Source organism: Pholis gunnellus (genome assembly GCF_910591455.1).
Source record: "Pholis gunnellus genome assembly, chromosome: 19".
NCBI classification, from domain to species: Eukaryota; Metazoa; Chordata; class Actinopteri; order Perciformes; family Pholidae; genus Pholis; species Pholis gunnellus.
In genome coordinates, this window is record NC_136546.1 from 1,172,455 (window position 1) to 1,189,733 (window position 17,279).

General features: G+C 43.2%; 1 protein-coding gene across 1 annotated transcript in view; it reads left to right on the top strand.

Moving 5' to 3' along the window:
- Nucleotides 1–17,279, top strand: part of nrxn3b (neurexin 3b) — a gene marked incomplete at both ends in the record, with an annotated part of 276,695 nt that overhangs the window by 250,111 nt on the left and 9,305 nt on the right. Inside the window, one exon of the mRNA XM_079179868.1 lies at nt 15,280–15,358. Coding sequence (XP_079035994.1) covers nt 15,280–15,358 — 79 coding nt within the window. The remainder of the gene's footprint in view (nt 1–15,279; nt 15,359–17,279) is intronic.

Sequence of the window (17,279 nt, forward strand, 5' to 3'; positions counted from 1 at the left end):
CTCTCCGAAAGAGTAAACAGTCTGACGCGAGCTTTGTTATCTGAGCTCCAGTCTTCATAAGTGGTTTGTGTTCAACTTTAAATGGCCTGACAGTTATATCAGAAGTTACACAAAACATTATTAAGAGTCTAGTAGTGGCTTGCAGCATGAAGAGCCAGTAAGGAGGATGGGAGGTGATCTCCCATTAAAGGGGAACTCCACCAATATTACACATCAAAGTATGTTTACTAGTCATGTGGAGCGCTACTATATACGGTATGTGGAAAAAGCCTTTTGTGGCTCCACAGGGAGTGGTGCAGAACCTGAACTGTTGTCACTTGAGGCAATAAGAAGAGATTTCAAGTTTGAAAATGAATCAGGTGTGTGGAGTTAGAAACAAGTGAGCTCATTAGTTCTCTGCAGCCCACTCCTCATCTCTGTTTAAGGCTATTGGCTCGAAGCTAGCCGCTACTAGCATAACACACCGGAATCTCTGACGGAACTGTTGGCTGTCGAGGTGCATCGTGGGTACTGTAGGCATGCCATCTCTGGTTCTGCTACATCGATTGAATCATTTTGGAGGCCTATTCTTTGAGCAGCACATCTATCTTTTGTCCTCTTTCTCATCCTGTTAGTCATCTCGTGACCCCCGTCATTTATCTTGTTATGCCTTCACAGGGTTTCAATATTTGGGAACCACTGATTTAAACAATTCAAAAGAATGGGTTTGGAATAAACCTGTGTATTTCTACACATTCTAAATAGAGTGTAAATAGCCCATGAAATGTACTCTCTACCCCCTCTATCCATGCCGCTAGATACGTGTAAGTGCTGCTGTTGTATCAGAAGTTCCTCACTGCAAATGTATTCATAAGCCCATTTTGCTCTTCAATCAGATATGTCACATTTACTCACACTGGTAACCTAGAATGTTTGGAAGCTCCTGATGAGCCTTTACAACAACACTGAACTTCATTTAAGGACGGAAAACTCCCAATAAATGAAAACAAGTACAGCTTGTTTGGCGCCTACCTACGCTCTGCAGCGTTCAGGTTGAACCGAGAAGAGTGGATTTTACGCATACTGATTTGATGTGGATTGTCCTTTTGGGAATACTCATTTATGCAAGTCTGTCTATCATGGGAGATCGACGTCTCTCGTTCTCTATTAACTCGCGCTGCTGGCCTGAGATGTTTGGGAACAATTAGTACAGGAGGCTGCAATCTAGCGTACCGTGGGGGAAAGCAGCTGAGGGAGAGACACTGAAAGCGATTTGCATGGTTGCCGTGTTAAAGAAATTGCTCGCGTCCATCATCTTCAACTGGCCTGGTGCTCAGGAGACGGGAAAATGAGAGGTAAATTGTGTGCAGTTTAATTGGGCTTTTCTTTCGTGCTGAGAAACGCTTGGATACACATTCCATGATGACAATAATACTGTGTTGAAACGACACAGATACCTCTTTGGCACGGTGGGATTTCTGTATTTTCAGATTATTTTGAAGGTGTTTTGATAGATAGTTTGAGGTGGAGAGCTATAGGAAGCTTTAGAGAGACGGGGGGAAATCACACAGCAAAGCTCATGACCCAGAATCTACTCACACTGTTGTAAAATCAGATTTTGCACACTAAGGTACCATGATACCCTCCTTTTTTTTCCCCTCACTGTTTTCTTCGACTCACTCCTTCTACTCAGACTATCTAAAGTACATCAGGGATGATGCTTAACGCCTGGGGATATATGATAATCACTGATTTATTCTCTCTTCAAGAGGTAGTGAGGAAGGCACTGTGCAGCACGCTGCGTCTCTCTATGTGGTAGTCTGCCAGATGATGTTTGATGAGTGTGTTCACCTGCTCGTGTGTGTGTGTGTGTGTGTGTGTGCGTGTGTGCGTGCGTAGGCGGATCCGCTTCACTTTTCCACCTGCTGTCAGTCGTCTCTTCTTTGCAGTTAGTCAGTCTCTGTGATCACCGTCCTCCAGACCTGCCAGTAACTGTGTAAAGGTCAGACCAGTAGGCAGGTTATTCCTCCAGATGCTTTCTTTATTCCTTCTGTCCCATCTTTTCTTTTTTTATCTCCTCGTCTGGTCTTTCTACCATTCTTCCTGGGTGCTCTGCGAGGCACCCTTGCTCCCAATGAATTCTGTGAGAGGAATGTTGGCGGTCCGCTAGTTACTCAGTAGGTCCAATTAGGAGAAGGCAAACTGATGGGGGCCCCGCTGGTGTGTGGGGCTCATTAAAGGGAGACACACACACATGCATACATCCAGTTTGAACAAGGATCTCTTAATCTTTGTCTCACACATATTCATACATGCACAACCAAATGAAGCTACTTGTATCTGTTGCAGTCACGTGCACTCACATTGTTAAAGAACAAAAGCACAATATCGGAGGATTTTCAATGCGTGATGCCAAATAGAACCCCACCACCATCTCCACCAACACCACAAATTCATTCTAGCGCTGTCATGCATTATCTGTCTTCTCTGTCGTCGGAGTGTGTGTGCAATACTCGGTGGCGACTTTCTAAATGAATTTTTCATGCAAACAAAAGAGCTATTTCCATTCAACTTCTCTGCGTGAACATGTTCATAGATGTTTGCAATTTCATGTCTGTAGGTCATGTTTCTTTGTGTGTGTTGGTGTGTGTTTGTGTGAGTGTGTGTGTGTTCAGTGCAGTTTGTCTCTCAGTGTGTGAGCAGCAGCAGCTCCAGGGGTTTCTGAACCACGGGGGTTTTTGTAATGGATGTCCCCCATGCCTCACAATCGAGCTTCTAGAGCTCCTCTGGGAATGCTTGCGTGTGTATGTGTATAAACCTGCTGTCTTGTCAGCCTCTACTGTCACCACGGGGCACTCACACACCAAGGGGCAAGCAAACAGCACACATCAGTGACACACACACACACACACTGTGTAGCAGTTTGTTTGTAAGCTGAGCAGCAGGACAGCAGCACATGCTCTGGGTGGTAGACAGGCTCACTTCATGCTGTGGAGCCTCCAGAGATGGCTGACTGGTTATAACTCGATCCACATGTCTGACTGAGAACTTACACCTACGACTGAAGCAACAAAGTCACATTAAAAGCCTAAAAACACTGATTGTGATAATAAACTATGCAAATGATTAAATGCATTCATCTTTAACTGTAGTCAAGACAGTTGAACTGCCTTCTAATTATTCATCTGTCTTTGAGTGAAACAGAACAATGTATTCAAGGCATTACATCTCCAATCCAGATTCTTCTTCTTCTTCTTCTTTCGGGGCAGATGTCATCTATCCCCCGGCACATGCCAGTAGACTTGCATGGATTATCAAAGTGGAACAGTCGGTATTAAATTCTGTGCCAAGCCATTTTAAAACGTTGTGAGATTGCTGTGAGATTCCACACTCTTATTGTGTTCAATTCACTTTTTTTCCAGCACAATGGTTCTGGGAACAAAACTATTAGAAAAGTTAAACTTCTATTGCCAGCTTTTTCCAAGATACTTTACATGAGGCTTAGGAATGGCTTTTCAGTTCAGTTATTTGCTTCTCCATCGCTGTCTTTTGGCTAGCAGGATTATGCAAGTTGTTTCCCCTTTTTAAACTATTTTACCTTCTCGTTCTGCTTAAAATGGATCTTCCAACATTTTGGGAAATATCCTTATTAAGGTTTGATTAGAAGATAAATATTACATTTAATGCTTACAGAAACTCAGAAGTTCTGTCCTCATTAAGTGAAAAGCTCCACACACTTTGGTAACTGTGAATAAACCCAGCTGACTCTTGGTCATTAGCCTGATAGCTAACAAAGAACTAGATGCAAACAAGAGATGCTGAAAGATGTTGAGACTTTTGTGCCGAGGCTAACCATGTCACAGAGAGATCTTATATGTTGAACACAACACAGACATGAAGTCAACATTGATTATACCCTGAGTACCCTGAGCTGTGATAATATCATAGTATAGGTGTGTTTGAAGCTGGAGCTGCAGCAGTGTCCACACACCTGGTGTCTTATTCCACAGCAGTGGTAATGAATCTCTGCGCTGTGAATATATATATATATATATATATATATATATACATATATATAAATGCGCTGCCAGCCTGTGATATACAGTAAATGTTTGTATGTGAGAGAGAAAGAGAAAGAGACTGCGTCTTTGCGAGCATATTCACAGATCTATACTGTTTGTGTGTGTGCACACAATCCACCATGTGTCTACTACAGTCAATAGGATGTAATTAAATATGTATCACACAGACGCAGCCTTTGATGTTCCACAGCAATAATGTGTTCTGTTTCATTGCTTGACCCAGTAATGTTTCTCCTCTCGGCCTAAAGACATCTGCAAACTACAATGAAAGCTGTTGCTCTTAACAGTGAGTGAGGGATAATTGTATGGATCCCTGTGTGTGTGTGTGTGTGTGTGTGTGTGTGTGTGTGTGTGTGCGTGCGTGTGTGTGTGCGTGCGTGCGTGCGTGTGTGCGTGTGTGCATTGTCAGTAATCCTTGAATGTGTGTGAGCATGTTGAGGTACTATGGGAGCGCTCCGATGGACAGTTTATCTCAAATAATTTCTCTATTGGTTAGCGATTATGTTTCAACTTTCATCTTTTAAAAAGGGACTTAATGGAATGCTTAATTTGGTTTGTGCTTATTAGGAACTGAACCCATATGGGGGCCCCGGCTAATTTTGGAGCTGCTAGTGTCTGCCATTACATAACGCCTACATTGATTTGGTATTACAGCCTTGAAGTCATAATAGCCTTTGACTGTGAGAAATACAGCAATATTGAAATGGATTGAAGAGGGAGCTGAACATGTAGTCCACAAGGAGAACGTCCGAGGTCAGATTTCAGATACTTGTTTTAGACCTCACACTTTCTGCATAGGAAGCCAATAGCTTTCCCAAGTGGACACATCGTCACACTTATTGATTGTATTGTTGCAATTAGTGAGGTCAACTCACTTTATTTATAAAGCCCTAAAGTCCAAAACACAAGCCGCCCTAGATTTAGCCAGTCAACAGCCATTCACCATGTGGACGATGCGTGATTCCAACAGGATACTATGAGAACAACATTGCTCTCGACGCATTACGTTATTGAACTCATTGGGGTTATATATTGGAAGCAAAGAAACACGCAATTTATTGTGAAAAGCTTGGATTAAAGTGAGCCTAACGAAGCAGAGTTAAATTGTTTCACAAATCCATCTCAGAAGAATGTGATCAGATTAATTCAAGCCCTGTTAAAATATGTATGTTCATGACTTTATTACACGGATCTCAAGAGCACAGCCAGCGTAGAGCACATCAATTCACAATGAAGACAGAGATGTTAGAGATCTGTTAGATCTGTGGTGTTCACGGCTACACAGCAGCACATATTAAATAGAAGAATGTATATGAAGGATTAAATAATGAGGGGAATCATACACAAAGAGAACATTTGGCAGCACTTTAAAGTCCAACAATGAGCACAGAAGTACAGATGTGTTTCCGCTCTGATCAATGAGCTTGTTGTCGAGTTCTCTTAATCATATTATCTTGGATTCAAGAACAACATGAGTAATATGGACTTTCAGAACATGAATTGGCTACAATTTTGGTATTTGGTTTGAAAATAATGAATGATACCAAAGACTCACTGGTTATTAGCGGCCTAAATCTGAATCTTTTTTTAAATTAATTTTTCAGAGTAAACTTGATGATGAAAAATGATGATGTTCATTTTTCACTGGCATAATGACCAAACAACTCCTGCATTATTAAGAAAATAATAACAAATTGCAGCGTAAAAATGAATATGCATGTGTAAAATGCAACATGAAAGTAACTAAGTACTAAGTATGGTCCTAATTAATTAACATATTTATGAAACTGAAGTTTGTGAGAAAATGCCTGATTAGTCTAGTCATCCTGGTTTGTCTGATGATCTGCTGCTGTCCAAGCAGGAATCCTGTCCCCTTTATTTTGTTCAGACTACTGCCAATGTCTTGTGAAGCCCTTTCCATCCCCGTCCTGCCACGACTACCTCCTCCTCTCCCCCCATACTCTCATCTTCTCTCTGCCTCTTCTTCTGTCACGGCTCACCACCGCGTCCACATGAAATCCTCACCTCTTTGAAGGGAGAAGCACACGGCACATGGCGTAACTGAGCTTTAATCTCTGCTCCAGTTTCACTTGAGGATGGCATGCACAGAAGTTCCCTTCCATCATGTCTCACCTGAGTCTCTCACCATGTGACCCGCCTACATCCCCACTTCCTTTCAATCTTTCAGCTGTTCTCACGTATAAGTGTGAGTCTGTTTGTCACAGGGCTTCCCTGATGACCTTGTACACTGCGGCGGGTGGGGTTGGGGGGGGGTTGATTAAGGATCAGGGCCAAAGACCATTTCCTTTTCCATGGGAAGATGAATGACCCTGTTTGAAAGTGGCTGCCTATGGCCTCGGGGCAATTAGAGTTTGCTGTGAGCCAGCAACCATCACTGCTCTGTGTACAAAAGCAGGTCCTTGAGAAAAAGAGAAATACTCTGCACATAACCCATTCTGCTGCAGCCAACACACCGCGGTGATGGTGAACAAATTAAATGCATTTTCTCCCCCCCCCCCGAGCCCCCTTTTCATTTCCCCATACACCTGGAAAGACCTGGGAAAATGTGCTGACTACAGGAGGCCACTAAGAGAGGCCCACCGAGGGTGCTCATTCCAAATATCAATATTTGATCTAGGAAATCATTTAGCGTGAGGCTTTGGCCCCACGAGTTGATTCAGGAGCTCATTCCGTTCTAATTCATCCACTACATTGAAGGAGAGGGTTAACAGCAGGGCTTCCAGCCTCTTTGCACTGCTTATGTTAGCTTTTTTTTACACACCATTTACACCATTCTCAAACATTTTATTCAAATAGCCACCGTGTGTTATTTTTAACACCCCCCCCCCCCCCCCCCCCCCCCCTTCATTCTGTGATAGAGCATCTTATCAGTCACAGGACGGGGAGCATGAGCAAAAAGAGTTGTGGCAGCCCATTGATAGGGATATGGCCTACTGCCATTGATTCTTCTTGTAATACAAGCCTCTCCCTTGTCGGCCTGTCAAAGCCCAGATCGGACATGAGAACGCACACATCAGACAGCCGTCAATAGAAAGGCGAAGCTTCCGCCACAGAGATGACTATCTCATTTTGATACGAGGGCCGGTGGAGTGGAGGAATGGGGGCTAGTGAGATAATGAGAAAGAAGAGATGGGAGTGGGAGTCATCCTTACCTCTGTGTAATGTCTTAAACATGTCCAAGGTGACCAAGCGACACCTCGGGGAAGAAGAAGTTGCTTTGAATTGCGTGTCTTTGATTTGCCCTTGCCTCAGCGTCATCACTTTAATCTCTGAACATGCAGCCACATTGGATATCCATGGTTACTGACTGCCAGGATGAGGCGCTAGAGGAAAATTGATTTGTATAAACAAACAAAAACATCAGCTTTGGCCAGTGGGCACCCTGGCATAGTAAAGAAACCAATTGGGTTTGATATTGGGGTTGTAATGTCTAACTTCCCTCGTTTCTCAATGTTTCCTTCAGCCTCCGGGCACAGAACCATGTGAAGGTCATTTGTTATGATAAGACCGTGGTGTGTTCAGGAGCAACGTCCTCCCTCATCCTGATATGACTCACTGTACTGTACATGTGTGCTTAGATTCCTCTCGCCTCCAAGTCACAGCACTGTTCAGGCTCATATTTCATGTCATGTTTGTAACTCGGGGGCCGTGGCTGTGTTTTAGCCTCGACACTGCTCTCACTGACCCAGGAGAAAACTATAGACAGTGGTCGAGTGCATCACGTCTTTCTTTTCCCCCTGCCGAGCACAAGCCGCTGCTTTGATGTGACCGATGGAATCACCGTCATGCTCAGCAGAATATTCCACCGCAGCCACAGCTGCAGATGCAGCAGCTGCTCCTGGTTTTGAAGAGTTTTACTCCAAGTTGAAACAGCCTCGGTTTGAATAGTATGACGATGGCCGCAAGCACGCAATTAAATGGTGCTATATTTTAAGAACTACCCAGAGAAAAATAAGCTCACTATATGTCATTTCCTCACAAGTTGATAGTGTGTAATATCTTGTTAAATGTAACGGTGGAGTCTGCAGGGGTTCAGTCACAGCTATTATTTTGCACAGGTGTGAAGAGAAGGTGTGAGTTCACTCCTGCAGAGTCTATTAGATAGAAAGCCTCAGTAATTAAGCACATTGATGAACATCATTTTTCTGCTTTGAGTTTTCTAACTGGTGGATTGTGTTTTGCTTGATACTTTAAAAGTGTGAACAGTTTGGCTCGGCTGTATTGAATAGCGGATTTTAGGAAATCTGTCAGAAAGGTTACATTTATCTGCTTGATGTAGAGCCTGATGTAGAACGGCAGCTGCTACGAGTACGGCTAAAAGGGAGCAAGGCTAGATGTTGTTGTTTTTGGTCACTGATAGCTTATGAAGAGACAAGCCCAGCTCACATGGCCAAATGTTACAAATATGTTGAAATTAAAGGGTAAGTTCACATTTTTTAATTTCTATTGTGATGCAACATTCCCATGATGTATGTTCATTGAAAAAACTATTGGTCTCTTTACAAGTTCCTACTGTCCAGACCGTCACTGTAGACTTCCCTTCGTAATGTTATTTCAATGAAGTGATGTGGAACCACACATCAGCCCTCTGTCTGTGTGAAATGGATTTCAGCTTAAGCTAATAAAAGGCTTCAGCAGCCTAAGTCAGTCAAATGTTGTGGGTATCTTCCAAAGGTAAAGAAATGTCCTCTTTGTGTTTCCTTGCTGAGTGATAGTGACACAAAGAGGTAATTGTTTAACACAGGGCCTACACGGCCTGCATAGCAATGCAGCGTGTTAACAGAGAGAAGCTTCAGTCCTCTGTCAGTATCTACACAGGCTGCGTTCAGGTGAATCCCTGTATATGCAGAAGGAGAAAATAGACTTGAAGCATAGAAATATGTGTAGATGCACGAGTGAAATGTGAGCTGTTGCAGTGCGTGTCGACGGCTGGATTCATTAAACAAAAAATGTATCCGTTTCGTCAGACATGAGTCAGACGGACGACTGCAAGACGGGTCTGAAACGTCTCCTGTTTAGACATGATGTAACTCAGACAGCCTCATGTGAGCTTCAGCTGCATTTTTGCAAAGAACGAGTACTGTGAGGACTGATTTTGTTCCCAAATCTTGGAATCGAGATCAGGGCCAGTATGGACACGAGCAGCAATTACATCCAAAACCAAAAAGATACTCTGTAAAACATACTGCATCAGTGTGTGATGTTTGAGGTGAAATATCTGAAGCTGGCCTTTAAAAGTGCTACTACTCTAATACTCCTACTGCAGCCTAATATAAAATATATGATATGTGCTGGACAGGCACAGTGCTCTTTGTGTTTTTTTCATGGTAAAGAAGTGTTGGGTTTGCAACCTTAAGGTTTATTGTTAATCAATCTAGCAGCCTCATTGTTCACTCTGAGGTCAGGCCTGACTGGTGATGTAGCATGCACTCCATTCAGTTGCTGAGGTAATTGCAGCTCCGCCTGTTAATGGTCTCTGCATTGCTGCTGGCTGCTCCAGAAGTCCTGATTAAGCCCCAGAGAAGCTTAGTGGAGACAGAGACAGCATCTTTGCACATTCTCCATTTTGTTTGTCAGTGCCGTCAGTTGTAAAACTAAAAGCTGCGTATTTTGAGCCTCGTCTCCCAAGGAGGCTGTCTATCGCCATCGATCGCCGCTGTGATCCTTTTAGTTGATGTGCTGAAGTGGTCAGAGGTAAATGCTGTTTTAATGAAGTCTGGCTATTGATTGGGCGGTGGTGTTTGGTGGGTTAGGAATTTGAGCATCACTTGAAGGCAGGGTAATCAGGATAATCAGGCATGATGCACAAACCCTGTGAGGTTTTTATGCACTGAAATCATTGTGTATTACACGCTTTTCTTCACACACAGGAAGTAGAAGGCATGTGCATGCATATTCAAGCTTCCCACACACACAACAAACCAGCCTGTAAATCCTGCCACCCAGACTCTTCAAGATGACGATGAGGACGTTTGTTGAGAATAATTACACCAAAAAAGGAATCACTTTGCTGCCAAAATACATCCCACTCTATGTTATGGAGATTTAGACAGAGAATTGGATTTCCCCAGCTGTGAAATCAGTTTTTGTTGTCCCGCTGGCCAAATGCACCATTTTGCTATATCCTGCTGTAGGCACCCACCGCTGCACACACATGCTACCTTTTCCGCCCTGTGAGCTGCCTTTGCATTTACATCATCTAGCCTCATGCTATACGTTCTCCTCGACGTCTGGGCGACCAAGAGCGGACTGTGAGCTTCATGTCACTTCATTGGTTCTGCATTTGGCTAAATGTGGAAAAATGAGCCCTTCATCAGAAGTACTCCACTCTGAACTATTGTGACAGAGACACATCTTATGATCATGAGAATGAATCAGGCACAAATCTAGTGGATCTACAAATATATAACATCGCACTTCAAAAGCCCTCTTCAATTTCTACGAGTGGAATCAGTCTCCTCGATTAGAGGGAGTCTCACTCCGAGTCCTAGAGGAAGTGAGACACATCGAATGGAGTGTGTCCTTCTATCATTTAGATTCAACCTTTACAATACATGAGCTGAGGCAGTCAGTCCTCTCTGTGAATAGATGTAAAGATGAACTTCCTAGTGATTTTTTCGTTGCTGAGCAGGGCTCAGCCTCCGTAGGCCCTCAAGTGAAGAGATTAGCTCGGGGTTAAAAGCTGTGCTATTTGACCCTCATTGCATTCATTAGCCACACGCCTTCTTTCACACAGTCATAGAAATGTCCGTCCGTGAAGAAATGTTGCGATGGAATTTCTTATACTGCTGGTTTCATCTAAGCTTAAGAGGCGCCCCCAAAAAATTCCACTTTGATATCATTAATAAGAAATTCAATCCATTTAACATCAGTTCAAAGGAACACATCTGTAACAAGATGAAGGGGTGATGGAGTTCTCTTGATACAGCTGTAGTGGTAAAGGTTGGTAGCCACTGCCCTAATAATGATTTCATGGAATATAAAAATCCTGTATTTAGCCTGCAGTCTGACAGTTAATGCCAAACGTTGTCTCTCATTGTATTCCTTTCTGCTCACATCGCTGCATGGATACTGTGAGCATTTGGGGAGATTGATGTTCTGATGATCATATCCGTTTTCCGGGGATTTTTTCTTCCTCTGCCCCTCACCGCAGGTGCTACAGTATACTTAAGATAAATGAATGCTAATTTGTACAGACTGATGTGACAGGAGAAAAATCTCTACAACTTGAATATCTCATTAGAGTATTTCATGGTTTATTCAACATTTTTTAATTTTCTTTATGCATGAGGAATGAGAGACATTACAAATGTATTGCAGTGCTCTAAAGAAGACGGAACAAGATGTCTTAATACCTCTCTCTGTGCACTCGCTGTAACCATGTGTTGCTATAGTCTGTACATCAATGTGCACTAATATAACTATGTTAGTTTAGGTTTCTCTAACCCTGATGGTGGGCATGGTATCCCCTTCCATCAGTGTATGAATGGGTGTGAATGGGTGAATAATGGCATGTAGTGTGAAAGCACTTTGAGTTGTCAGAAGGACTAGAAAAGCGCTATACAAGTACAGTCCATTTACCTTTACCATTTAAGCAGTGGCGGGCCGTGCATTTTATACCTGGGCCTTCAGTGCTGTCCTACTACAGTTGAACTATCTCCTAATTACCTCATTATGACGCCACAGCTCCAGGTTATTAGGGGTGTAACAATACACGTATTCGTATTGAACCGTTCAATACGAGGCTTACGAATCAAACAATACGTTTGAATAATACTAGTGTATTTGGAAAATGCAGAAGCTTAAATTGTGGGAAATATAATGTTTTCGGTGGAGCCACTGCGCTCAACCTGGCAACCCAACCAACGTAACAGACAACGTGCTGCCTGACCACGGAAGAACAACATTGTACTCTGTTGAGGTGCGTGTGTTCTGGGAGGCTACGCTAAACTAGCTTAACAGGAAAACCAACAGCAGCACACATGCTGAAAATTCTCCCCGCAGCGGAGAAACAGGGCAAAAGCAATCGCCACACAATCCCCATTTCTCCAGACCATAATTCTGCTTTTTAAAAGAAAACAAAAGCCCAAACAGAGAATCAAATGTCCGACCCTAACCCCTACAGGTTATTATTTGTTTCGTGTAAAAATGAAGCTCAACACCTAAAAATACATGAATATGCGCATGATGGGATGCTTCGTCATTAACAATGCATATAGTCAAATCAATGTAATTAACACAATGACAAGAACAAACTCACAAGAACCAGTCACAGATATTTATATGACAACAAAGCATGACAAATCAATCCAGCAACACTGCAGCGCTAAAACACGCATTCCACCACACACTGAAGAGCACGAGCCATTCAAATATTATTCACATCAGAAGGAACAATGTTAACCATATCATAAAAATGACACCATAGACACATGAACACAGTAGTAACGCTACTGCAGATGTAAAACAAAAGCAGTTCACTTACCAGAGCTGCTGTTCACTTAAAGACAAAGTCCATCCTCCTTTCTTTGTTAATGAAGAGTTTAATACCGCGGTTGTACAGAACATCGGTGCGGTTCAGTTCCAGCCAGAGGTCCTCCTACGAACGTGTTCGTTGAGTTGTAGATCCACTCGGGTCTCAGCTAAAGTTTGCAAAAGCACCGTAGCTTGTACGTGTCCTGCTGTGCTATGGTGTCATGTTGCTACCTTGGTTAGCCACCTCAGGTTAGCGTAGCGTAGCTCCAAACAGCTCCAAACATCAAGACACTCAGTTGCAAATAAAACGCATTCTTAACCATAAAATGTGCAACGCTTCTCCGACGCTGTCAGCCAGGAATACCGTTCGTACAAATCCTTTTCCTGGCTGGGTCAGGGCTGCTAGCTGTGGGATCGGCCGACCCTTTCTTACGATGACCAGTTTTTTTTAAATGTCCTTCTTGAGAAATCTGTTTCTCCTCCTTCAGCCATTGAGTGTTAAAAAAACAAAGCTACACCAAACAAAACGCTAAAAATGTCATAACTTCTTACATATCTTTCAACTTGAACTCTTACTACTACTAACTTCTGCTAGCTAGCCCACTGACCAATCACACCACACGTTAATGCTGAGCTGCACGTTAATGCTGACGTACTTGTAGGCCACCGAGACACCAAGAATACGCCCAACATGTCAAACTAAAAATCTGATTGGTCGAAGACTATGACAATCAACAATATTATCCCCATTCACTTAATCTGCAAAGGCCTCCTAGCGGGCCTGGGGCCTCTCTTCTTACCTAGAGACACAGAGGTGAAATCTGATTGGATAAAAGCTCTACTTAAAACATGCTGCACTGGAAGCAGAGCAACTGAGGAAGACAGGAGCTGTGCAATGAGAAAATAAGCTTAATGGAAAAATAATTAGAATACATGTAGTGTATTTCTGAAAAATTATAAAATTATAAAATAGCTATAACTTTGTGATTCTGTTTAGGCCAGCAGAGTGGCCTAAGTGGCACTCTGCCAGAGTGGCAGCAGTGGCCCTGACGGCCCACCGCTGCATTTAAGTGCATGTAAACGGGATGTGATTCAATTCACATTTGACCCTTGTTAGACTGGACATGTAACAAGTACTGGCCTAGTCAGGTTGCTATCGCAACAAATTATCGGGTGCTTATTCAGGCATGACACTGATTTACATAATGAAGTGCCTGTCAGCTAGTCTGAGAAGGGGCTTAACAGCAAAACGCATACATGAGGCTGTGGATGTATGGGCTTTGTTAGTAGGTGAATCCCTGTTCTTCCAAAATATTTATTAATTTATAATAAAGCAAAAATATTGTCTCTGTGCTGCGATGCTGTCAGCATCTTCTGCAGAGAAATGCTGCGTGAAAGGACAAGAGGCAGGCAGTGTTTTCAGTTGATTCTGGGTTATGGTGAGATGGTCCCGGGCTGAAATTGCTGGAACAGACTTTGAAGTGGCTCGGGTTTTCCATCTCTCTGTGTCCCTGCCTCCCACATCTGCCCGCTACCATAATAACAAGCAATAACCCTCTTTCAGCAATAACCAAGACTTTTACGCCTGTAATGTGGCTTCAATAAATAGTCATGTTTACCAAGGGGCCATATTTTACAGCAATTTAGTTTCCAGCCTCCCCTCTTGCTACGTTTTTTTATTTTTTTTTGCCTCCTCATGCTGGAGTACAGTACATAATGTGGTGCATTATGCATACCAGCACAAACACACATTAGCACATTATTAAATGTACTGATACAGAAAATAGCACAGTCCATCATGCATAATCACACCACGCATTAGGAATATGCTTTGAAAAATATACTTTCTCCCAGTGAGGTTTGGTTGACATGTTGAACATCAGCGTGTGTGTGTGTGTGTGTGTGTGTGTGTGTGTGTGTGTGTGTGTGTGTGTGTGTGTGTGTGTGTGTGTGTGTGTGTGTGTGTGTGTTTGTATGGTAGAGGCGGATAGCTTTCTCGGGGCACTGTTGAAAGCAGCAGCACAAGCATGGGGGCGCGTTTCATTAGTCTGTCAAGCTCAATGATATTTAGAGCCCCACACCCTCGGCCAGGACTGGAAAACTCAATCAGCGCTCTGATTTCATAACCCTGCTTGGTGACAGGGCTTATTTTATCGCTCCGCTGATTCATTCTAATAAACGTTGGCTGCCCAGCGCTCCACAGCTGAAATACAACCCCCACCCCCGTCCTCCATGGGTCGACCCGAACGCAGGGAAGGGGGTGGGGATAAATCAGAATTGTGGGAACTGGAGGGCGCAGATAATCCATCGCTGGTCCAGGTGTCGCTAGCGAGACTGCCGCCCCACACCTCCCTCCTTCTGCACCCTTTAGCACAAATCAGAAGCCGGGACAGTGTTGATCTGTGAGGGCTTGGTGGGGCCATTGATTGCGGACGACAGGAGGAGAGGGCCAATAAATAATCAGAGGCAGAGTGCGGAGGGTAAAGGAAAACAATTATCTGCGGAGGTGGAAAGCACATAAAGTGAAGAATGATAAACACTGTGAAATATGATTGACTCCAAGTGATATATGGAAGCCGAAGGACAGGCAGAGAGGTCTGTGTATGCAGAGATATCCTTGAATGGGATGGCTGTGTGCAAGTTGAGGACTCACTGTACCGCCCCAGGCCTAACTACGTTTCCCTGTGCACGTGTGTCAACGTGTGTCTCTCTCTCTCCGCAGACGACGGATGACATCGTTTCGTCGGCGGAGTGCTCCAGCGACGATGAGGACCTGGAAGAGTGCGACTCGGGACATGCAGGTGGGATGGGTGTGTCGAGTTGTGCTTGCTCTGAACCTGGTCTATTTCTCCTTATCTTTCTTTGATTTGCTACCGAGGAGCCTCTCCTCTTAGCATCATGTCCCATGGGAGCTCCAAGTGTAACTTCAAAAAAGCCCTCCGAAAAGTAGCCACTGTAAGAAATCTACACTAGTTTAAGGGGTTCTCAGTGTATCTCTAAAGTCTAAAGAACTCTTTGGAGATTGATGAAAGCAGTAAGAATTAAGTTCCTATATCCTTAGCATGCTCTCAGTAGGAAGTTAACTGTAAATGCATACATCTTATAGTCAGCTACTGCAGTCAAAGCTCACACCTTTCATCTCTAAGCCAAGTTACACTTAGCTATGGGGCCACTGGATGCAGACATGACAAAGCATTGATACTAATTTTGTTCTCTCAGCATTCGGTCGAGAGCAAAACTTTACTCAACAAAGTACGAAATTAGTATCAAGCCCCATGTCGCCCGCACTGATGCTTCAAAATGTATCTGTCCTGTACTAGTTGATTTCCTCTTGCTGTGCGTGTGTGTGCGTCTCTCTTGACAGAGGATACATTTTGAGATTCTTTCGAGAACAAAGATGCTTTCAGCATAGATACTGTGATATGTAGCAGACTAACTGCAACAGAGCCTCTTCCTCCCTTCTCCTTCTTCTTCTCCTCGTTTGTACCTCTGTTTCCTTCGTCGGAGGCTTGCCTTACCTGAAACATTCTAATAGAGAACAGATATCCTCGAATTTCTGTGCGCATCGTCTCTCTTCCCTCCTCCCTTCACACACACACACACACACACATCACTTTGTGATTAAATCAAAGTGATAAGACATTCACTCAGTGGAGTTTCAAAAATACAATCACAGCTGGAAATATAACTGCAGATTTTAAATGAGTGGTTATTTTGAGGCAACTTGGGTTTGGACGTCTTTTGAACAAGAAGCTGTCAGTCACACTCGTGCCCAGGGGCAGTTGACATACATCCTAATAGTACGGAGTGAACCAGGAGAGTGTTATCGAAGCTGGCTCAGTATGTAAAGAGTGTCTCACCTTAAAACAGCTCAGGCTGTTTGATTGCTTCACTGTCCTTCAAAACGCCATCCCAGCAGACTAATTGATGCCACGTTAATCTGCCTAATGTGGCTCATCTTGGCACCAAGCATGTGTCCACTTTTACTGCTAATAATAAGACGGAATTGAAACATTGCATTGCCCCTTTTACTTTGTTATCTCTGCTCGGAAAACAGATAGTAAGTCGTTTATTAATTTTTCTGGGAAATTAGGTCTTTCCGTTCTACTTTAGTAGATATTCATTTCCTCCAATCATTGTATTTGAAGACTTATCACGCTGTTATAGCGTTTGTTTCCTTCAAATTATGAGCACATTTACGTCCTTGCGCTTATGGCTTTTAATATGAAGAGAAAGTCATTTTCTCCAGGCGTCTGTGCAGTATTTAGGTTCTTTATCTATAAGCATGGGTCGCACTCTTTAATCAGAGATTATTGAAATTGAATGGACACATTTTTGCAGCTCATACTGCTTTTTTTCCGTTCCTGACACTAATAAAACATCAAACCCAAGTATTCTCAAAAGTGGAAGCGCAGTGTATGAAGTTTCTACTGAAGAGAACATGGTACCCTCCCCTCATATAGTGGCAACATATGTAGCCATACACACTCATACATACTGTACATTTCACCATGTTGACACAGAAATTCATATCCTCATTCCTTGCCCCGCTTCCAGTCGTATGAACAGCTGCATGACATGATGTTGGTTTGTTTTCTGTTGCATTTTGTTTGTTTCATTTTCTCCTGTGATGCACATATGAACATCTCTCTTCTGTATCGATTTGGACCCAGCTGTTGGGTTGCCTTACATTTGAGCTTTTTATTTTTGTTTTGGCTTTAC